This window comes from Halichoeres trimaculatus, unplaced genomic scaffold, assembly GCF_033239565.1.
Source record: "Halichoeres trimaculatus isolate MK-OKI-2021-1 unplaced genomic scaffold, fHalTri1.1 fHalTri1_scaffold_5, whole genome shotgun sequence".
Classification (NCBI taxonomy): domain Eukaryota; kingdom Metazoa; phylum Chordata; class Actinopteri; order Labriformes; family Labridae; genus Halichoeres; species Halichoeres trimaculatus.
Window position 1 is genome coordinate 37,335,484 of NW_027437183.1, and position 24,563 is coordinate 37,360,046.

The 24,563-nt window shown below is 44.5% G+C and overlaps 1 protein-coding gene across 1 annotated transcript in view; it reads right to left on the minus strand.

Moving 5' to 3' along the window:
• Positions 1-602: 602 nt before the first annotated feature.
• arid3c (AT rich interactive domain 3C (BRIGHT-like)) overlaps positions 603-24,563 on the minus strand; it is a 36,643-nt gene continuing 12,682 nt past the window's right edge. Inside the window, exons 3-7 of the mRNA XM_074670609.1 lie at positions 20,109-20,292; positions 17,442-17,686; positions 8,849-9,118; positions 5,261-5,350; positions 603-2,737 (exon numbers count right to left, since the gene is read on the minus strand). Coding sequence (XP_074526710.1) covers positions 2,571-2,737; positions 5,261-5,350; positions 8,849-9,118; positions 17,442-17,686; positions 20,109-20,292 — 956 coding nt within the window. The 3' untranslated portion in view covers positions 603-2,570. The remainder of the gene's footprint in view (positions 2,738-5,260; positions 5,351-8,848; positions 9,119-17,441; positions 17,687-20,108; positions 20,293-24,563) is intronic.

The following is a 24,563-nucleotide window of genomic DNA, read 5'->3' on the forward strand; positions in this document are numbered from 1 at the left end:
GTCCCCAGCAAAAAGTGTTGCATGCAGGTTATGCTGTTATATTGTCCCTACCAATGTTGAGACCAAACCTACGCCCTTGATTTTGAAGCATGTGAAGTAAAATTTAGAAAAAAGAAGTGCTTTCAGTTGAAGAGAACTTCATAAATCAGTTTTTAAGAGATGCTTTGGGGGCCCTTGGGAATCTTGGGGCCCCAGGCAACTGCCTGTGATTGCCTATTTGTAGCTACGCCCCTGCCTGCTCCCCACTTCCCTCTGATGTAAATGAAACACAGCATTATTCTATCTGTGATGCATCATGGAAGTTGTAGTTCCTGTCTCATCCTCTTTTCAGTACTTTCTGTTTTGTGTTCTACGTTTAAAGCTTCGTTTCCTGCAGAGTCATTCATTTCACACAGATTCAGCCTACGCAGAGGGAGCATGAGGAGGAAGTGGACTTTATTTCAGGATCAAAGGATCAGTGTTTGAGTTTCTCTGAGACATAGAATGGTGATGATACCAGCACAGATTTGTTACATCATGAGCCTGCTTCAGTTCACCTGTCCTCAGGTCCTCAGGTGTGGTTGGTGTTCCTCCTGCAGACTGTCTGATCACTAAAAACACATTTCAAGTACACACTGAACCAGAGAAACCAACCACCTTCAACATCTCCTCTGATTGACCAAGGATTGTCCTCTGAAGCATGATTGTGTTTTTACAAGTGTACACACCATCTATACACACAGCCACACGATATATCACCACCACCACCATCATCATTACAGGTACATCACCTGGAGGGAAAGAGGGGGAGGCATCTGACCATCAGCTGAGAACAACCTGCAGGAGAACCTGACTGAGAGCAGGCAGCAGCTCTGGCACACCTCAGAAGACAGACCAGGTGTCCACCAGGTCCACTCAGCTACAAGTGGACATCCAAACTGTCCTCTGGTTTCAGCTCCTCCACAGAGTGAACACACCCTGCAGAGCAGAGGAGCTGAACCCAGCAGCTGGTTCTCTCCAGGTCACAAAAACCTCTCCTGGCCATGGTGGTGCTGAGGTGAACCTCTGTTTGGACTCTGAACAGGTCAGGACCTGACCTGACCCCTGCAGACTGACTGGCCTCTCATCAAAGCTGTGATTGGTGTACTGAGCTGCTGTCTCCTCCAGGTGTCTGTCCCCCCTCTGATGGCTGTTCCGTTGTGCTGGCACAACACCAAACATAAAGAAGCACACTGAGTTTCTAGAATCATCCACAGGGTTGTCCCATGGAAAGCATTACAGTCTGATACAAACAAGTTATGGTAGCAAACATCACAAGCACTCTGACTTCAAGGTGGAGCATGCTGGTTGGCACAGTCTGTAAGAAATGAGGTAGATGTGTCCTTCTTTGGTAGGATCCTACGAAACATGACAAAGTAACCCACTGTCACATGACTGAACAACAAAACAATGAGCTCTTACCAGGTACACAGTGAGGTATACAATGAGGTTTAGAATGAGGTATATCTAGGTTCATACAGGGACTATATACAGGGGGCTGCTGAGGTATCTGCTCACTGCAGGCACAGGCTGGAGCTCCTGCTCTGCTCCTGCTCTGCTCCTGCTCTGCTCCTGCTCTGCTCCTGCTCTGCTCCTGCTCTGCTCCTGCTCTGCTCCTGCTCTGCTCCTGCTCTGCTCCTGCTCTTCAAGGTCACATTTGAACATAAACACTAAATAAATCTGACAGAGAGAGAAAGAGCCAACATCTTCATGCTGAATCTGTGTGTGTGTGTGTGTGTGTGTGTGTGTGTGTGTGTGTGTGTGTGTGTGTGTGTGTGTGTGTGTGTGTGTGTGTGTATTTTACCATCCTAATGCCTGATTCACACTTCCTGTCAAATGTAAATCCATGAAACTGTTTTATGACTGGGTTTGTTCTCTGTCTCTCTGTCTGTCTTCCCATTTGTCTGTGACTCTGCCTGCCTGTTAATCTGTCCATCTGCCTGCCCGCCTGTCTGTCTGTCTGTTCATCTGCCTGTCTGCCCGTCTGTCTGTCTGTCTGTCTGTCTGTGACTCTGCTTTACTGTCTGTCTGCCAGTCTGTCTGTCTGCCTGCTCGTTTTACTTGAGCGTCTTTGTCTCTTCTTATTCTGTTCTATGATCTTTGTCTCTTTGTTTCTCTCTGTCTCTGTCTCTCTGTCTCTCTGTGTCTTTGTCTGTGTTTGTGTCACTGTGTCTGTGACTCTGTGTCTCTGTGACTGTCTGTCTGTGTGTGTCTTTGTCTCTGTGACTCTGTGTTTCTGTGTCTCCTTGTCTTTTTGTCTTTGGCTTTGATTTGTGGCTTTGCTTTTGGAGCTGGGGTCTTCTTCTTTGGTCTAAGCTGTTTGAGTCTAAGGTGTGTGTCTGGGTGCCTAGAGGATCAGCGGACTCATCTTTGGATTAAACACAGAGTGGACACTCTGCGTGGACTTGTTTGAGGACTGAAACACAACACAGACACACAGTCACCCTCAAACACATGGAGATAGGGGGGCGGGGTCATTTAATCAGAGGATGGATGGAGAGGAGACCAGCAGCAGTCTGCCTCCCTACTGGATGTGGGAGGGGCGTGGGGGCTCAGGGGGAGGAGTTTCTGTGGCGTGAGGAGGAGGAAGATGATGAAGAGGAGGAAGAGGAAGGCTGGAACTGAGAGGGACTGCCCTTTCCCTGAGTGTGACAGCTGCTGTGTCTCCCACGATGTCCCGTCATAGCTGCCACTGCCGCCTGACCTGAGAACAGCACACCTGAGGAGGTCAGAGGTCAGAGTGTGAGAAAGCAGAAAAATGTGAATCAGCTTTCCCAGACATCTTTTTTATTCAGAACACTGACAGTATTTCACTTTGCACACAGAAACAAAAACAAGTAGCATTAGGATAACCAGCCCCCATGGCCATGCGTCTTCAGCACTGTATCATATCTTCTGGGTTCCTCTTCCCTCTCAGTTTCAAAACGCCATCGCAAAGAAAATAGCAGTCCATACTATGTAGAGCACAGAAAGCAGGTCCATGCAATGCAAAACACAGACAGCTGGTCAGTGCCATGTGAAGCACAGACAGCTGGTCAGTGCCATGTGAAACACAGAAAGCTAGTCAGTGCCATGTGAAGCACAGACAGCTGGTCAGTGCCATGAAGTACACAGACAGCTGGTGAATGTCATGTGGTACACAGACAGCTGGTAAGTGCCATGTGACGCACAGACAGCTGGTCAGAGCCATGAAGTACACAGACAGCTGGTCAGTGCCATGTGAAACACAGAAAGCTGGTCAGTGCCATGTGAAGCACAGACAGCTGGTCAGTGCCATGTGACGCATAGACAGCTGGACAGTGCATTGTGAATCACATACAGCTGGTGAGTGCCATGTGAAGCACAGACAGCTGGTCAGGCATGTAAAGCACAAACAGCTGGTCGGTGCCGAGTGAAGCACAGACAGCTGGTCAGTGCCATGTGAAGCACAGAAAGCTGGTCAGTGCCATGTGACACATAGACAGCTGAGCAGTGCAGTGTGAATCACATACAGCTTGTCAGTGCCGAGTGCAGCACAGACAGCTGGTAAGTGCCATGTGACGCACGGATAGCTGGTTAGTGCCAAGTGCAGCACAGAAAGCTGGTCAGTGCCATATGAAGCATAGACAGCTGGCCAGTGCTATATGAAGCACAGACAGCTGGTCAGTGCCATTTGATGCACAGACAGCTGGTAATTGCTGAGTGCAGCACAGACAGCTGGTCAGTGCCATATGAAGCACAGACAGCTGGTCAGTGCCATGTGAAGCACAGAAAGCTGGTCAGTGCCATGTGAAGCATAGACAGCTGGTCAGTGCCATGTAATGCACAGACAGCTGGTAAGTGCCGAGTGCAGCACAGACAGCTGGTCAGTGCCATATGAGGCACAGACAGCTGGTCAGTGCCACGTGAAGCACAGACAGCTGGTCAGTTTCATGTGAAGCATAGACAGCTGGTCAGTGCAGTGTGAATCACAGACAGCTGGTCAGTGCCATATGAAACACACACAGTGTGTGTATCTGGTCATCATCTCAATGTGCAGCAGGAGCTAATATTCACTGCTTTGCCTGCATTGTCACAGTTACACAACAAAATGTAATAGAGTGTGTTTTTTTCTTTAAGTGCGGTTAAATAGAATGTCAGGATTTCCGTCCTTTAGCAAAAATGACAACCATGTTTTGTCTTTTTTTTATGGGATCAATCTCAGGGCCGTTTTTAGCTTGCTTAAATTTGCATTTTATCACATTGACTTAAATTAAGTTAACATTGACAAATGTAAATCAATTTCGCTGAGTGAATTCAGTAATTTATCTTGACTTTGTTGTAAATGAGTTAAACTAACTTGTTTCAGTTATATTGTGGGGATGAAATAAGTTTTAGTTGGGGCTACAAAAATGTATTGGATGGAAATCCTGCACACAATTTACTTGAGTCCATCCAATGACTTAACTTATTGAGTCCCTTGCAAACAGTATGCATCTCAGACGTATGGTCCCAGATGTGCGGTCCTGAACCTGCAGTCCCTGGGTCTGCAGACGCAAAGCACTCGTTGAGTTTGATGAGTTTGGAGTTTCTCTGAGTGTGAGGGAAGGATCTAAATCCACATCAACACCTTCATTATATCACTTATACTCCTCCAGCATCATTCTGCTGACCTCAGCTCTGTGACTAAACTGTATAATTCTGTGTGTGAGTGAATGCGTGTGCGCATGCTGCTGTGCGCTTTGCAGAGCCTCTCAGATAAACTCTGATTACAGTTATTTTAGTTGACGTGAGCCCTTTGGAGTGGAGGATGAAAACTAACCCTGAACTAAGAAATAAACGCTGATCATGTGACTAATGATGGTGATGATGATGATGATATAAAGTTGGTGTGTGGTCATCTGCAGCAGTGTGTGACATATCAGACAGAATAAAGTGAGTGTGTGGATGAGGACTAACCACTCTGTCAGACAGAGTGTGATGTGAAGTGATGGTCCGCAGGCTTACACCCCGACACAGAGGTCTGTGTTAAAGCAGAGGCAGTAATTACCTCCACATACACACACACACTCACACACATAAGACAATAAGCCTCATCGACCTGGGCTCCACAGGCCCAATTTTGAGATATTTAACTTTTTTAACTCTATTGGACTGCCACTTCATTACGATGGATTTTATAGCAAAGACATCAAATTGCGAGGAGGACTAAGCACCAGGGTGCTGCTATAACTTATTGAATTTCCTGCCCGCAATTACATCAGCAAACGGCCCCTCTATTTACCTGTGTAGACAACTCCATTTATTTCTATTGACATGTTGATGCTGCTAATGCCGCTGGTAGACAGGTTCAATGCGGCCTCTTGTCTATCATCTGTCAGGAGAGGAGCAGAGAGGAAAACTCAATATAAGCATTTAGAGCGGGAACACAAGGACCAGGATCGGTGAGAGTCTGCAGAGTGACAGGACGAGGAGAAAGAGCTGTCAGACACATACACACACACACACACACACACGAACATACAGAGACAGGATGAGGAGAATAAGCTGTCAGAGACGTTACACACACACAGGTCACTTATAGATGAATACAGCACAGCTGGTGAGCTACAGAGAATAAAACTGATGGCTCACACGCGTGCACACACACACTCACACACACAGAGAAAAAAAACACTCAGACCTAGTTCCTGTCTCTAGTCTGAGTAGTTTCAACCAATCAGGTGTCAGCAGGCTCTGGTGTCTCCTGGATAAACAGTCTGTACGGAGAGCAACAGCAGGAGGAACACATCTGAGGAGGATTCACCTGAGGTCGACTCTAGTGGACACTCCGGGAACTGCAGTTAGTTTGAACATGGAGCTCTGTGGGTCCTGACTGGTTGCTTCTGCTAGATCAGATTTTGAGTCTGGGACAGAGCATGTAGGCGGAGTGTAGGTGTGAGTGAGTGGGGAGCAGAGTGGCCGACTTTTGATGGAAGTGCAAAGCAGGATTTTTTTCTATGAATGGGGGGGGGTGGTCCTGCTCAATTTTCAGTTGTTTCCGCTCACAGCAAGAGTCTGATGCACACCCACATCTTGGCTAAAATCTATTCAGGTACAGTCTCTGAGTATAAATATTTTATTACCTCCTCTATTGAGGGTCTAAAGGCTGATATATGCTTGATGCGTCCGCGGGGTCTGTGTGGCTTTGCTCGGACGAATGAGTCATCTTCACACCAAGGTCTTTTGCACCTGGTAAATTTCCACACCCCGCAAACTCAAAATTTTTTAACCATGCCGGACGGAGGTGTGCGGACAAGATGGCAGAAGAACAGGATCCCCTCGTGGTCAAAGTGCATAAATACATGCATCCTGTATGACTCTCTACACAGAGATCACCATGATAACCGAGTGGTCAATAATTCATGGTGTGTAGGCCTGTCACAATAACAAATTTTGCCAGATGATAATTTTCCAAAATATTATTGCTGATAAACGATATTATTATCAATATTATTTTGATTTTCTTATTCATTTTTTCATTGATGTAATTATGATAAATGGGATAATAAAGTGAGTACACCATATCAAAAGCAAGAAACTTTAATTTCTTAAGAGTATTTAACTGTAATTAAAAGGTCAGGATCTTTTAAATAAAATAAATTAAACAAAAAATATAATAAATTTAACAAACAAGAAAGAGAAAAAAATACAATGAAAATGAAATGGACTCTCTTTTAGAAAAAAATACATGTCAATGAAAATAATTATACTAATCAACAACAATAAAACATAGACCCTGTCTCTAAAGAAAAAATGGAACTCCAAAAAAAAAAAACCCAACAACAATAAAAACTCTAGCCTAAATAAAAGGGAGTTTATACAGTTCCTGAATTGTTTGTAACATGTACTTTTTCCCAGTCAATCCGTACTGTCTGTCAAACATTTTGAACATTTCTGGCTTCCAACCGTATTGAAGGGCTGCATTTCTTTGGCGATGTATCTGTCTTTGAGCGCCAACCATTTGGCGCTTTTATTTCTATTTACTTTGCAGACCAAAAGCCTCAGTAAGAGCTGATTGTCAAAGAATAAGGCTCCGCTGCACCTCCCCTTCTTCTTCTTCATCGCCACTATTTTCAAACAAATGCGACATATCAGCTGGTTGGTGTTCATGAGCTCACACTTTGTTCATTCTGATAAAAAACAAAATGTTCCCACACTGGGACTGTGGCAGGCGGCTTAAGAACCGTATCTTTCGTGCCATCACTCATATTAGCGTGTGTTTTCTCCTTACCCCTCAGGACGCTCGCTTCAGCTCTTTCTGTGTGTACGTGCGAGCAGCCCTGTCTTCACCCCAAAGATCGCATTTTTGACAGATGCTCACTCCGCTATAAATCCGCTAAATCCGCTATAGAACCTATGCACCCTGATGTTAGGAAAGATAGACGTAGTGAGCCATCTTCTCATTCAGCCTCTTTGGTCAAAAGAGAGGAGGAAAACAAACATGCATGCACCTGTCAGTTTATCGAGGCTGGCAAACTTACCGAGGACGTTTTTATTTATCGTTCGGTTAATCGATTTATGGATTATCGTGACAGGCTTAATGGCGTGAAATTGCGGTCAGTCTTGGCAGAGAAGAGGAATTGGTTCAAAGAACCTGGAAAAATCTCCGGGACAGATATGTAAATGTGTAAACAAAGGCAAACTTCTTCAACTCTCGTTTAGTACTCTGGTGGACGAACATTTGTAAAATGCCGCCCCTGCAGTTTGGGAATGGACACCAACAGATGCCATGTGGGTGTTAAAAGCCTCACGCGTTCTCTCACGCAGATCTTTTTCATTTCTGTGTGTCACATTTGCCCTGAAAGCATAACAGCCTTAAGGCTTCAAATAAATATAAGTCAAATATGCAGGCACACATCTTTGGGGTAAGTGTGGAGTGGAGGTGCAATCTTGGCTGAGCCCTGAGCGGTAATGGGCAGAGTTGCATGGTGGGACTTAAAGAAGGGAGCGATGGAGGCGGGCACCTCGGGGAGCAGGTAGCTGTAATTCCTGCCGCTCCACTGTGCTCACGTGCTCTGGTCTGGGACCCTGTCTCTGTGTGGACTCCTTCTGTTATTGTGCTGTTTTAGATCTGTGTCAGTCAGCTGGTCGCTCCTCCTTCTCCTCCTTCTCCTCCTCTTCCTCCGGACTGGGCCAAACCGTACTCAGACAGATGGAGCCTGTTTACACACCTCTCTCTGCTGTGATTCAAATGTGACGTTTATCCACCCTGAGCCCATGATTACAGGTGATCACACAGGTGTGGAAAACAGTTATCTTCTGTGTGTGTGTGTGTGTGTGTGTGTGTGTGTGTGTTTCATCAGGTGTCAGAGCGGTTATCAGGACTAATCTGAGTGTGCAGTGATGCAGACAGAGTGATATCAGACTCCGCTCTCAGCCCTCTCACTCTTCTTTAGCCGCTATCATTAGTAGTCATGTGACTGATGGCGTGTCATCACCACGCTGTCTGCACACACACACACACACATTTTTACTCATGACGAGCTGCCGCCTGCTTTTTAACATCTGTGAGCTCTAAATGACACCAAAGAGATGAACTATGTGACCAATGTGTTTCTCTCACACACACACACACACACACACACACACACACACACACACACACACACACACACACACACACACACACACACACACTGTGATTAAAGTGTGATAGCAGGCAGACACAATATAAGCCTCACATCTAAGTGACAATCAGATACCTCTGTGAAATCAGACCAGACTGCTAAAAGATATTGCATAATAACAATGATAATAATAATTATAATAATGATGATAATAATGATAATAACAAGGCTGATGAAGTGGAGCTAGGTGTGTGACCTCTGACCTCTGTTGTGTAGTTTGATGTTCAGGGGCAGGCTGGAGGCCATGGCCAGCAGGTTGTGCTGCAGAGCGTGCTGCATCATCCTCTGGTGCTCCTCCATCATCATCATCTTCTTCTGTGGTGGTTCTCCACCCTCCAGCTTCTCCCTCAGCTGCTCCAGAGCCGCTGCCTGCACTGCTGCTGCCGCATGAGCGGCCGCCGCTGCTCGCTGACCACTGGGTGACAAAGGGAGGGCCCCTCTGCTTGGCAGACAGCCTGAGATCATGGGCTCCTCTGGAGGAGGTGAAGAGAGAGAAGGAGGGAGAAAAGATTTATGTGTAAATCCATCAGCATCAGCCCCGACTCTGAGTCATGTGACAAAGCTGAGCAGGTAATTCATGTCTAAAGATCTTCATCAGGCTTCAAATCCAAAAAACTGTCCATAAACAAAGGAAGGGATCCAGAAAAACAACACACAGGAACAGATCCAGAGCAACAAAACACAGGAACAGATCCAGAGCAACAAAACACAGAAACAGATCCAGAGCAACAAAACACAGAAACAGATTCAGAGCAAAAAAACACAGGAATAGATCCAGAGCAACAAAACACAGGAGCAGATCCAGAGCAACAAAACACAGGAATAGATTCAGAACAACAAAACACAGGAAAAGATCCAGAGCAACAAAACACAGGAACAGATTCAGAACAACAAAACACAGGAATAGATCCAGAGCAACAAAACACAGGAACAGATTCAGAACAACAAAACACAGGAAAAGATCCAGAGCAACAAAACACAGGAACAGATTCAGAACAACAAAACACAGGAATAGATTCAGAACAACAAAACACAGGAAAAGATCCAGAGCAACAAAACACAGAAACAGATTCAGAACAACTAAACTCAGGAATAGATCCAACACAACAACATTGTGGAACAGATCCAGGGCCCTGTTCTACGAAGCAGGATTATGCCTAGTGAGGTAGCTTTGAGGATAGGTTCCGAAGGTCCTGTTCTACGACATGGGATCACTCCTCAGCGAGGCGAGTCTCCATGGCAACACACGCTGAACGGCTAACCTGCTCCGGGGCAGGTTAGGTTCCAGATTGAACTCTCGGACTATAAAAACCCCGCCCACTGACCAATGAGCCCTCACGAAAATAGGCTTGTCCGTTCTTAGAGGATCCCGTGGACATCGGAGCCCGACCCACTCTCTTTTTCTGATGACCACCTTTATGAAAGTTACCGGTTTTCCAGGGAGGGGTTGGTAGTATATGACACTTTCTACAGGTAGTTAAAGGGAATGAAGAACTCTCATTGCCGTAATAAGATCTTCAATGCCACCACTTCTGTTCCATGACAATATTTTATCGCCCGTATTAAAATTGTGACAGGAATTCATGTAGGGCTCATGTGGGCTACATATCACAAAAAATGTAAACACGATAGGAATGAACAAATGAATCAATTCATCTAAGAAATAAATTAGGTATGGTGCATGTTACAGTAAAAGTGCATGGTGAACAGTTCTATTTCAGGATTATAATGGCACAAAAGATCTTTTTTGCACTACACTTACGCATTTAGACTGTCAGCAATTTTCTGCCAGCACTCCTTCTGTGCTTTAGCAGCAGTGACGGTGTTGCTTTTAACGTTAATTACATGTTTCACCTCGTCATACTTCCTCATGATCACCTTCTGCTCCTCCTGTGTGAAGTATGCGGTCCTTCTCTCTCCGGCCTGCTTTGACGCTCCAGACTGCTCCATGTTCGTGATTGGTCAGATGCAGCGGGCTCCGCCATATATGCGTGCACGCGCTCATTGCAAAGCTGGATCCACTTATGAGGTTGATAACCAGCGTCTTGAAACCGTGTAGCCAGACCGCCGGCTACCGCACTCAGTTCAGCGAGGTAGCTCCAAGGTTATCTCGCTAGACTGAACTTGCTTCGTAGAATAGGGCCCTGAACAACAAAAAACTGAACACAGGAGCAGATCCAGAACAACTTCAACTTCAACTTTATTTTATTTGTATGGCACTTTTCATGCTTCTGCAACACAAAGTGCCTCACAGAGGATAAAAACAAAAGGGAAGACCAAAAAAACAAAACAAACAAAGACAAAGGAATACCATTAAAACCCCAAACCTCCCACCCCCACAAATATACCCACTGAACACGGTAACACCCACGCACATACATAGACATACATACCGGCACACACAAACATACACGCACACACACACACACACGCGCACACACACACACACGCACACACACACACACACACATAGACAGGCTGTTGATGAGGAGACATGGCTGGGCACCAAGATCTGAGGTGAGGAAAAAGCTACCTTTGGGGGCTGCGCACACCGGGAGGGGCCATGGCCCGTGGCTGAAAGGGGCGCCACCACAGGGACCACCCCAGCCCAGGCAGACAGGTGGCTCCACACCAAGGTGTAGAGCTCACTAGCCACCAGGGCCGGAGCCATCCATGGGACAGCGCCCCAATCAGTGGGCCAAAAACAGCTCCCGGTGTGGCAGACCCCCAGGAGGAAACACTGGAAAACCGAGGGACTAAAATAGTAGAATGAGATAAAAGGTCTAGAAGCTAAAACTGAAGGAATAAAACAGTAGAGATTAAATAAATCTTTATCCTAACATAAACATCAAACAACATTGAAATGAAACAACATAATAGAACAGGATAAACTAATCTAATAAATAGATAAATAAATAAATAAATAAATAAATAAATAAATAAATAAATAAATAAACAAAACAGAATTAATAATAATAGCATAAAGTAGAGTAATAATAAAAAAGTGTAAAAATAGGGGTAAGCATAAAAAGAGGTTAATCTAGTTAGTTAAAAGCCTGATTAAAAAGATGGGTCTTGAGCCTCTTTTTAAAAATATCAACATTCTCTGCGCCCCTGAGGCTCTCCGGGAGGCTATTCCACAATCGGGGACCATAATAATAGAATGCCGCCTCCCCGTGAGTTTTAGTTCTTACTTGTGGTATTGTTAAAAGGCCAGCACCGGAGGACCTCAGGGTCCGCGAGGGTTGATAGGGTAAAAGTATTTCAGATAGATAAGATGGGCCAAGACCGTTAAGACACTTAAAAACTAATAAGAGAACCTTAAAATCGATCCTGAAACGCACGGGGAGCCAATGCAGCGATTTTAAAACAGGCGTAATGTGCTCCCGCCCTCTGGTCCTCGTCAGCACTCGTGCGGCTGAGTTTTGCAATAATTGTAAATTGTGTATGTTCTTTTTGGGAAGACCAGAGAGCAGGGCATTACAATAGTCTAAACGACAGGAGATAAAAGCATGCATTAGCACCTCCGTGCTGGCCTGAGAGAGAAACGGGCGGACTCTGGCTATATTCTTAAGATGGTAGAAACCCATCTTCGTTATGTTTTTAATGTGTGGAATAAAAGTGAGCTCAGAGTCCAAAATCACGCCCAAGTTTTTTACAGATTTTGAGGATTTAAAATCCTGTAACTTAGGTAAGAGTTTCTCTCTCTGGCCTTCAGGACCAATAACTAAAACCTCTGTTTTGTCCTGGTTGAGCTGTAGGAAATTAGCTGCCATCCATGACTTGATGTCTAAAATGCAGTTAAAAAGGGCATCAATTGGCCCTGTATCATCAGGAGACACGGCAATGTACAGTTGCGTATCATCAGCATAGCTATGGAAGCTGATGCCGTGCCTCCTGATGATGTCCCCAAGGGGTAGCATGTATAGATTAAAAAGAGTTGGACCTAAAATTGACCCTTGGGGAACCCCACACTCTATCTTATGGGTTCCTGAGGAACATGTATCCATACTTACAAAGAAACTTCGATCAGTCAGGTAGGACGTGAACCAGTTAAGAACAGTACCAGAGAGGCCGACCACATTCCTCAGTCTATTTAATAAAATGTGATGGTCTACTGTATCGAAGGCGGCGGTTAGATCCAGTAGAACCAACACTGTGAGTTTTTGGTTATCTAAATTACATCTGGTGTCATTTAAAATCTTTAAAAGTGCTGTCTCTGTACTGTGGTTCATCCTAAAACCAGACTGATGAGTCTCCAGAATATGTTTTAAGTTAAGAAATTCATTTACTTGGTTAAAAACAAGTTTTTCTAAAATTTTACTTAAAAATGGTAAGTTGGATACAGGCCGGTAATTATTTAAAACATTTGGATCTAAATCATTCTTCTTCAGAAGGGGCTTCACCACCGCCGTTTTAAAGGAGGTGGGGAAGACACCAGTCTGAAGAGAGCAGTTCACCAAATATAACAGCTGTTCCTCAAAGAATCCATAGAGTGTTTTAAAAAACGGTGTGGGAATTGAATCTAAAAGGCAGGTTGTGGGCTTTACCTGGGAGAAAACTCGACCAAAACACTGGAGCAGATCCAGAACAACAAAACACAGGAACAGATCCAGAACAACAAAACACAGGAACAGATCCAGAACACTAAATAACTGGAACAGATCCAGAACAACAAAACTTAGAAACAGATTTAATACAGCAAAACTTTTGAACAGATCCAGAACAATTAAATCTTGGCTTAATCAGAATTAGAACAACATAACACAGGAACAGATCCAGAACAAAAAAAAATAATAATAAACCTCTGGAACAGATATCAGAACATCTTAACTCAGGAATAGATCCAGAACAACAAAACTAAGAAATAGGTCCAGAAGAACAGAAGTCAGGAACAGATCCAAAACAACAAAAAACAGGATCGGATCCAGAATAACCAAACTCCGGATCCGATCCAGAACAAACTCTCCTACCTTCTCTCAACCATTTTCTCTGACCTCTAGTTCTATGAATAAAGCACATTTTATGCAGGTCCCTTTGTCAGCAAAGGAGGACGAGGAATTACCTAACATCTGACACTTCAAGCAGCATGGGGAAGGGGGGGAGAACCTGAGGGAGAAGACACAGCAGGAGCTACGGAGCTAAGAGGTTGACAGAAGCAACAGTAGTCTGAACCATTGCTAAAGATCTCACCCTAGTGGAAATAAAGAGTGTTTGATGTGAACTACTGCAGATTGGTGGAATATTAGGTTTAGAAAAAGGGAGTGAAAGTGGAACTACGGAGAAAGAGTGAGAGGTAACAACAGCAGAGAGCTGCAGACAAAGTTTGAGATCAGATTGGATTAGCCCTGCTGAAGAAACGAAGCCAACTGTGATGAGCTGGTATGGCTTTTTTTCACACCAGCAGAAGATTTGTTGTTTATTCAGGTCTATTCTAACTGTGAAATAGATCAATAGGCTGCTGCATGTATGAAAAAAGCACAGCTAACCCTAAAAACCTCTGAGAAAAAGTTCTTGAGCTGTTTTTGTTGTATTAGAAATCCTTAATAACCAAAGTTTGACCACTACAGAGGTGCAATTTTCAAGGTAGTGTCTGTTGGAGCTTGATATGTAACAATAACCTAAAACTAAATTTTAAAAAATATATCATAAGACCTGAAATGTCATAACTGGCCGATAATGTAACAAAATTCTGAGCCCAAACGTAATAATTTTCTGCCTGAATGTAACAACCCTTGACATTCAGTTTATTGAAAAGTAACTTGGAGTTGTATAACTATTGATCTTTAACACTCTGAATTCGCCTGAACAGAGGCCTGTGTGTGAACCCTCTGATGTTGTCCCTCGTTTCAATCGTTTTAATGGGGGGCGTCGGTGGCGCAGTTGGAGAATGCGCTTGGTCGGTGATCAGAAGGTTGCAGATTCAAGCCCAGCTCTGGGCGACACATGGCGATGTGTCCTTGGGCAAGACACTTCACCTCTAGTTGCTCCCACTGCTGGGTGTGACTGTGTTGGATGTACTGATGGATAGCTGTCATAGTAAAGATTGGATCCATCAATGTGTGAATGTGAGAGCAAATGGGTGTGGATGGGTAAGTGTGACCTGAGGTGTAAAGCAGCTTTGAGTAGTCCATGACTAGAAAAGTGCTATATAAGCTCAAGTCCATTTACCATTTACCCATTGCATCCTCTATAGATGTTTCTGAGTATAAAAGTGGCATTTAACTTAACCAAACAAAACTAGATTCATAATTTTCAGCACTTCAGAAGATGATGGGAGATAACACTGACACTTGAAACTGCTTGCCTGGTTGAAATGTTGTTGGCAGCACAGAGTGTAAACGTGTTTCTGCGCCCACTTCAAGCAAGGACCGTCACAGAGGATGATGGGAACAAGGTGGTGGCAGTGTTGTTTCATGAAAAGAGAACTGATTCACTTCACTCTTTGTGCTACAACCTTAAAAAGGAAATCATAATCCCCAAATCCCCTGATACCCACAAACGTCTGTTGTCTGTCGCCAACTGCGACCAAACACCACTGCCAAAGACTTCACTTCAGACCATGGTGCAGGTTGGGAAGGGAGGTGACATGACCAAAGTGAACTGGGGATGGAAACTGGAGGACAACTGGTTTCTGTGCTGCCCCAGAGTTGATCCACTGTAGTTGCACAACTGTCTGCCAAACACAAGGTGCAGTAGCAGGGCATATAAACTATCATGCATCTCTGCTTGTGGACCATGTCGGGCATTGTGAGAATGATTATAATTAATCTCTATGAAAGGATGAGTGACAACCAGTGTTGGGCAAGCTACTTAAAAATAGTAATTAGTTATAGTTACTCGTTACTTTCCTAAAAAGTCATGAAGTAGTAACTCAATTACTCCTTTATAAATGTAATTAGTTACCAGGGCAGGTAATTATTGCATTACTTTTTGCTCACAAACACACTCAGATTAAATCTGCAGCTCCTGTCCTGTGTCTGGCTGAGTGATCCAGGTCAGGTAGACCTGCCAACTCTCCTGATTCAGAGGGGATTCTCCAGCTTTTTAACCCTGTCTCTCACGCCACTCTCGACTTGTAATTTCCCCAGATTACCCCCTTATTTATTTAAGTCTGGTCCTGTCATCTCTGACATTTTTTCAAGTCAAAACAAGTTGGCTACTTGTGCCTTACATTCAAACCTGGAAAAGCATCCACCCCTCTCCCTGGAGTTGGTTTGATCCAAAGACGCTGCAGGAGATCCTCTCTGACTGCAGGTTACACAGACACACACAGGTAGCTGTGAGATATTTGTTGATGAAAAGTTGACTTTAGCATCAGCTCTTTGTTAAAGACGTGTCAACATGATTGTTCTCATCATTACTTGTGTGTCTGACTCTTTTCCCCACATTTTATTTGCAGCTCCTCTCAGATTTCAGACTACTTTATTTATCCCAAGGGGGAACAAAATTTCAGTTTCATCTCTTCCAGAAACGTACAATGACAGTGACATACACATGGGAAGACAGGAAGGGGGGTGCCAGCGTGCCCAGCACCACATCTTAATGGATGTGAAAAAAGTACATGAGATAAGAAGAGGCCTGGCTGAGTGAGCCACGTCAGATAAAAAGTAACCCGTCTCATTTCATGGTGACGGTAATTAAAAGTAATTAATTTGTTTTCCCGTTGCTGGAAAAAATTAACAGCGTTAGTGATGCCATAGTTTTAACACTAAACCAGAATAAGAGAAAACAACTAAAAGACATAGAAAAAAAGATGTGGATGATAAAAACAAACATTTTTAAAAGGCAAAAAAATGCATTATTTAAGAATATATTAAAAAGTTAAAAAAGGGGGGTTAGCGGTACTGAGCCTCCATGTGATAGCCCTGTTTAGACTAATTTTACGGAACCTCGCAGTTCTAATAAATTTATTCTTTACTGAATCAAAGAACAGTCATGAACCACAGAAACCACCAATACTCAACAAAACCGTATGGGAAAGGTGAAGTATGTGATGACTTCAGGGATATTACCAGGCCAAAACATGCATCAGGCACCAGTTTTCCTGGTCTGGGAGGAAAACAAAGGCCTAACGGTCATTTTTAGGACCTGATGGCCACCATTTTGGAGTCAAACTTTGATGAACTTTTAGTTTGTTTTAAATTAATCTGGTACTACTGTAAACACCGAGAAACCTTTTGTTACAGCTTTTTGGGGCCAATCTATATTTGGAGCTGCCTATGAAGGGACTGGAGTAAACCCTGTGGAGGACCCGGTCTTGGACCAACCTCTCAAAACAGCTGGTTTACAGATGGTTTTAGAATCTGGGTCCAAATAACTTAAATAGAGATTTAAACATCTAATTCTGGGATCACTCTGGGCATGTCTGCTGACTCTATGAGCTTTTAACGCCCTTCAAATTAAAACTTTTGAAAAACTCTCAAAGACGGATGCATTCAGCATGAGGCCCCTCAGGAGCACAATCATTACGTACACTCTGTACAGACCCCCCCCCCCCCCCCCCCCCCCCCCCCCCCCCCCCCCCCCCCCCCCCCCCCCCCCGATGGAAACTCACAGCTCTGTTCACTTGGAGACCCACAGCTTATAACACTGACATGTCCACAGTCTGAGACCTGCTGGTCCTAAAGTAGAAACACTACATGTCCTGCTGCCAGTAGAGGGGGCTGTAACAGTGATCAAATGTCATCTAATCTCATGAGATCACTTCCTGTATGTTGGTGAATTGTGAGTACGGGGCATGGCCCCGCCCCCTCTGGCTGCTTTACAGATGCTGCTGAGTTCTTTGTGTCTTACCTTTCTTGATGACGGGCACCTGGGCCATGTGGCTGCTGTTATGTAGTGGCACAGGAAGGTGGGACAGGTGTATCTTCGGAGGAGACAGCAGGGTGGGCGTGCCCACGGGAGAGTAATTAAAGATGGCCGACCCGTAGCTCTGACGGCGGCCTTCACGACGATTACTGTCGATAGCTGCTTGAAGCTCACCAGGAGAGGACAAGCCCCGCTTCTCACACTCGTAGGGATACAGGTACTTCATATACCTGCAGAGGGAGAGAAACCTTTGATATGGGTTCAGTGCTGGAGGAGAGGGAACTCATCAATGAAGGTACAGGAAGGTCATAGAAACTGAGCACAGGAAGTAAGGCAGGTTGAGTGTGTAGGGTTATATCTCTGCTGTATTGTTCCTTCTTGGTTATTAACCTCCTCCTAAAGCAAAACCTGATGGTTTCTCTTTGAATGATAACATAAGTCAGAATCATGGATTTGTGGGAGGAGCAGCTGAGCTCAGTTTGTGGGTTGGACCCATGAAATAGTGTCAGATCTTCTCTGCCCAGACTGTGGGGATAAAAGACTGTTGCCTGGAGCAGAGCCTCGTCTCTGTGTCTCTCTGCATTGAGAGCGCCTCTGGTGATGATGAGCCTTTTTCAGCGAGGAGTCCGAGCCCACACCTTCACTCTGCCTCCACCCAAAGACGTGCTACCAGCTAAGGGGTCTCACACAGTTTCACACTTTGACCCCACAATCCAGTGAGTATAGGAAATATGTAGACCTATCCCTGACACTAAGGTTCCTGCACATGTTCATGTTCTGGTGCACCTGTTACAGGAAGTGCAAACAAGCCAAGTCATGGCAGACCTCCTGGTAGCCCAATGGGGCCAGAGTGGCTGTGTGGGTAGAGAGCCGTCAGCTTTACCATCCTTCAAACCTATACTGCAGATCTACAGGGGACAGCCTATGGTCTGGAAGGGCTCACTGGAATGGACTGGACATGTCAGTCTTAAAAGAAACCATTGAGTGTGTTGTCAAACTCATTACTTTTGTTTTTAATCTGTCTTTACAGTCTGGTGTATTTCCTGAAAAGATGAAGATTGCAAAAGTGATCCCTATCCACAAGGCTGGTGATAAACAGGAATTCACAAATTATAGGCCTATTTCTATATTGTCACAGTTTTCTAAGATACTGGAGAAGTTATTCCATAAAAGACTATATAATTATATAGAGAAACATAATTTACTATGTGAAGAACAATATGGCTTTCGACCCAATAGGACCACTACTTTAGCTATAGTAGATTTAGTTGAAAAAATATCTAATGCAATTGATAATAAACAATACACTGTTGGAGTGTTTTTAGATCTAATTAAGCTTTTGATACTGTTAACCATGAAATATTACTTGCAAAACTGTACAGATATGGAATTAGAGGTGTGGCCTTGTCTTGGATAGGGAGTTACTTGAAAAACCAATCTCAGTATGTCCACATTAATGGCACAGATTCACAAATGCTGACAGTGACCTGCGGTCTCCTACAGGGGTCAGTGTTGGGCCCTTTGTTATTTATTATGTATATTAATGATTTATGTTTAGTTTCAAAAGTAGTATATTTTATACTATTTGCCGATGACACTAACATACTCTGTAGTGGGCCAAATTTAGATACATTGATAGAAACAGTTGGAAAAGAACTAAGTATGGTAAAGAAATGGTTTGATTCAAATAAATTAACTTTAAATCTACATAAAACAAAATTTCAAATTTCCGGACATCATATGACTGATGTGGACAAAAACTAGTAATAAATGACACTGAGATAGAAGAAGTAAAAGAAATAAAATTTCTTGGAATAATTATACAAAGTAAACTTAGTTGGAAACCTCACATAAACCATATTAAAGCAAAGTTATGCAAATCACTAGGAATAATTTCAAAAGTCAAAGAGGGCAGCAGCCCGAACCAAGGGTCAACAGCAACAGCAGAATGAAGCCCAGATTCCACCAAGTGATTCAGTTTGGTTCGTCTTGGCACAGCACACATTTTGTTGCGATTCCACTGACTAATCCCAGACAGATTCTCAACTAACCAAAACAAACCAATCCCCTTTTTGAGTCCCTTCTGTTGGGGTGACAGACTGAACCAATCCAATCCTTTTTTTATAACAAAGAGCCACGTGTCAATCACAAAAAAGAAAAATTGCTGGATGTCTTCCATCGTGAACACTGTTCTTTGTTTACTGTGCTGTGTTTTTTTCTATTTCATTGGATGTAGCAGGGTACACTGTGTCGCGCTGGTATGGCGTTAAGCCATTATGCAACTGGTCTGGCTTACCACGAGGGGGCATGGTTGGCTGTGGAGACCAAACAGGACCAGGCTTATCTCAGCCAAAACGTACTGATCTAAACCAAACTGCTTGGTGGAAACGGGGCTACAGATGTTTGGCATTAGCAGATTTTTTTTAATTGGCCTCAGCTGCTCCTCCCACTGATCCATGATCCTGACTCATGCTATTTCTCCATTTAAAGTGAAACCAACTGGTTTTCAGTGTAGAGACAGCCATGGCTCTGTCCTCAGGTGAGTCCCTGTGAGGGGACTGCTCTCCTCTAACTCTGACAGAAACACATCACACTCGGATCTCGTCTGAGGGATCTGAAGGGTCTGAAGGGTCTGAAGGGTCTGGGTCTCACTGTGTTCTGAGGGTGAAGGCGGCGCTGGTGATGGAGGTTGGCAGGTGGAGGCCTTTGGTGATCTCTCTCCATATTTTCTTATTGATGACTTCCACTAAGCCTCCTTTTTCAGTCACCAGCTTGTAGAGCGTGTACAGATCCAGCACCTGCTTGGCCATGATAGGAATCCGATTCACCGGAGTCCCTGCAGAAAGCAAACACAATATCCACAATCAATCCCATTAACTGTGTTCCTGCATCAATGCACGCACACACACATACACACACACACACACACACACACACACACACACATTTGAGCCATTTATCTGCAGGACACAGATGTCTGACAGGTCTGACGCAGGATCAGAGTTTAACATGAATACACTGAGAGTGTGAGGGGACAAAGTTTAGAGCTGCTCCAAGACAACCGCCCCCCCCACACACACACACAGATCAGCACACACTCACTTACACACACTAACACAGGCTTACAGAGAAAAGGCCGAGGCCTGATATCACAGAGTGATAATGAAAGTTTAGTATGAGACAGTCAGAGTGTTTAAAGTGTCCTGACTGATGCCCCCCACCCCCACCCCCACCCTGATTAGCAGAATAACACCTCCTCTCTGATTAGTGCTGCCTCCTCCTCCTGCTCCTGTTTAAAGCTGCTCTTTGTGAACACGTCTTTGACCCTGAGATAATTAACCTGCATTTTGCTGATAGAGTTCCATTGTGCCCATTGGATTTACCATAATAGAGATCAATATGTGCAGAAATATAGTGCAAACAGCAGCAGAGGGCCCATACAGTGAAGGCTGGGGGGACGGGGGGTGAGGAAGAGTCTGAGGAGGTAAAAAGTCATCAATTAAAGGCAGTAATTACGGCTTCATTCTGCTGCACTGGCACCTGAACAGATGAGACACTATTAAAACTAAAGATTGATCCTCACGTCTACAGGAGACTGAGAGAAAACTGCTGCTGAAGAGAAACAATGAAGACAGAGGGAGGAGGAGAGAGAGGAGGAGGGGAGGGGGGAGGAGGGGGATGCACAGGCCTTCGAAGGCCCAAGCACAAGAAACTAAAAGAACTAAAAAGATGCATCTGTCCAGTGACACTGAGCAGAATGATGCCCGGTGGGTGTTTCCTGGATGACTCTCTGAAGGACTGGAGACAGCTCTGTGCCACGGGTCTTCAGTACCCCTCCCTGGATGCCATCTGGTCCAGCAGCCTTGCCTGGTTTGCCTCGGCTAGGCTGCTGGCAGGGGACGTCAACAGTGAATGGAGCAGAGTGTGTTGGCTCAGGAATAGGGATGGTTTCTAGTTGTGTTTGTGGCCTTAAGGTCTTTAGCAGATGATGCTGAATCAGAAAACAAAGATAGCTTGGGTTTGGGGTCAAACCCAGGAAGTGATCTAACATGAGTTCCTGTTTCTTTTTATTTGAGCTTGGTCCGACCAGTGGGTATGAATTAATCTATGACTCTAAGGGAAACTCTCTACCTGGTTTCATGCTAGGAACATATCTTTAGGGACAATTCATAAAGGATCTGACTAGTCACAACAGGTGAACTGCTGAAACGTGTAGACCAAACCTACTGCAGAGTGTAGACCAAACCTACTGCAGAATGTAAAATGTGCCTACTCAAGGGTGTAGACCAAACCTACTGCAGAGAGTAGAACAAACCTATGTTAGGGTGTAGACCAAACCTACTGCAAAGAGTAGAACAAACCTATTGAAGAATGTTAAATGTACCTATGTCAGGGTGTAGACCAAACCTACAGCAGAGAGCAGAACATACCTATGTCAGGGTGTAGACCAAACCTACAGCAGAGAGTAGAACATACCTATGTCAGGGTGTAGACCAAACCTACTGCAGAATGTAAAATGTGCCTACTCAAGGGTGTAGACCAAACCTACTGCAGAGAGTAGAACAAACCTATGTTAGGGTGTAGACCAAACCTACAGCAGAGATTAAAACAAACCTATGTTAGGGTGTAGACCAAACCTACTGCAAAGAGTAGAACAAACCTATTAAAATGTTAAATGTACCTATGTCAGGGTGTAGACCAAACCTACAGCAGAGAGTAGAACATACCTATGTCAGGGTGTAGACCAAACCTACAGCAGAGAGCAGAACATACCTATGTCAGGGTGTAGACCAAACCTACAGCAGAGAGTAGAACATACCTTTGTCAGGGTGTAGACCAAACCTACTGCAGAGAGTAGAACATACCTACTTTGGGAGTAGACCAAGCCTACTGGAATGTGTAGACTAAACCTACAACAGAGACTAGATCAAACCAACTGTAAAGTTTGGACCATACATCCTGGAGAGAGTAGATTTAACCCACAGCATTGTGAACACCAAACCTACTGCAACAGTAGATCAAACCAACTGCAGACCATGTAAACACTACCTTCTTCACAGTGTAGACCAAACTCACTTCAGAGTGAAGACAAAAGCTACTGCAAAAAGTAAACAAACCTTCTGCAGAGAGTAGCCCAAACTGACTGCACTGTATAGAACAAACCTACTTTAGTGTGTAGACCAAACATACTGAGGACTAAAGATCAAACCTAAAACAGAGGGTTGACCAAACCTACTGCAGAGTGTAGACATGACGCACTGTAGAAAGTAGACCTATCCCACTGCACTGTATAGAACAGACCTAGAGCAGAGAAAAGTCCAAACTTACAGCAGACTGTAGACAAAACCTACTGCTGAGTGTAGACCAAACCTACTGCTGAGTGTAGACCAAACCTACTGTAGTGGGTAGATCAAACCTACTGCTGAGTGTAGACCAAACCTACTATAGTGGGTGGATCAAACCTACTGCTAATTGTAGACAAAACCCACTGTAGTGGGTAGATCAAACCTACTGCTGAGTGCAGACCAAACCTTCTGAAGAGAGAAGCCAAAACTGACTGCACTGTATAGAACAAACCTACTGTAGCGGGTGGATCAAACCTACTGTTAATTGTAGACCAAACCTACTGTAGTGGGTGAATCAAACCTACTGCTGAGTGTAGACCAAACCTACTGCTGAGTGTAAACCAAACCTTCTGCAGAGAGAAGCCCAAACTGACTGCACTGTTAGAACAAACCCACTGTAGTGGGTAGATCAAACCTACTGTGGTGGGTAGACCAAACCCACTGTAGTGGGTAGATCAAACCTACTGCTGAGTGTAGACCAAACCTTCTGCAGAGACTAGCCCAAACCTACTGCTGAGTGTAGACCAAACCTACTGCTGAGTGTAGACCAAACCTACTGCTGAGTGTAGACCAAACATATGGCAGAAGGTAGACCAAACCTACTGCTGGGTGTAGATCAAACCTACTGTAGTGGTTAGATCAAACCTACTGCAGAGTGTAGACCAAACCTACTATAAAGAGTAGACCTGACCTTTGGGACATTCTTCATTTTTCATCTTTCTACGTTGTGATAATTGTCTCAAACCATGTCTGTTGACCATGGTTCTATGGCAGACAGAGAGATTGTATCCCCTCGCCCCTTCTCTTCCTCCTTCCCCTCCTCTTCCTGCCCAGCTTCATCATTATCTCTGTGATAAACAGACTGCTGCTGATCTATAAAACTATTATTTCAGCTCGGGCTCTTTCAAAGCAGCGCCTGACACAGTCTGCAGCCCTTGTGTCACGCAGACATCCTCTAAAAGCAAGACATATGTGCTTTCAATATGTGTGTGTGTGTGTGTGTGTGTGTGTGTGTGTGTGTGTTTCTGTAAAAGAGAAAGATGAATAAAGAAAAATAGGCGTGGCTCTTTTGTCAGCACTAATTGCCTCATCAGCTCATAGATCACAGTGACAAAAAGAAGGAGGATGAGGACGACGACGATTGGGAGGAAGAAGAAGAGGAGAATGTTCAAGAGGAGGAGAGGGCGGTGGAAGTCAATCACCCTTTTCTGAGCCTGGTTTAATTCTGATGTGTCCACTTTGCCGCTCTGGGCAATTAACAGGATTAGGATTACTCCTCCTCCTCATTGGGCCCTTCCTTCCAGATTATCACAGATGAAGAAATGATACCTGCAGGAGCTCATGACATGAGAATCAACATTTCTTCAGGTTCCTTAAGCAAGTGTGAGACTGTGGAGCATTAAGCCAATGACTGGAGGAGCAGGGTTTATTGTTGTTAAGATCTGAAATCTGTGAAGAGCTAGCTGCCCCCGCTCTGTGTGAGCTCTGTCTCTGAACAGAGGATTCATGGTCACACAGATCGAACTGCTCCACATTTCAAACTCACTCTGCAACCGTCTCTTCACTGTCCACTCAGAGTGTGGAATAATTCAGAGGACAAAAAGTGTGTGTGTGTGTGTGTGTGTGTGTGTGTGTGTGTGTGTGTGTGTGTGTGTGTGTGTGTGTGTGTGTGTGTGTGTGTGTGTGTGTGTGTGTGGTGCAGTCATCAGAGCAGACAAAGAAGTGATGGTTCCTTTGTGCTCTGATGAATGCTCCGTGTGAT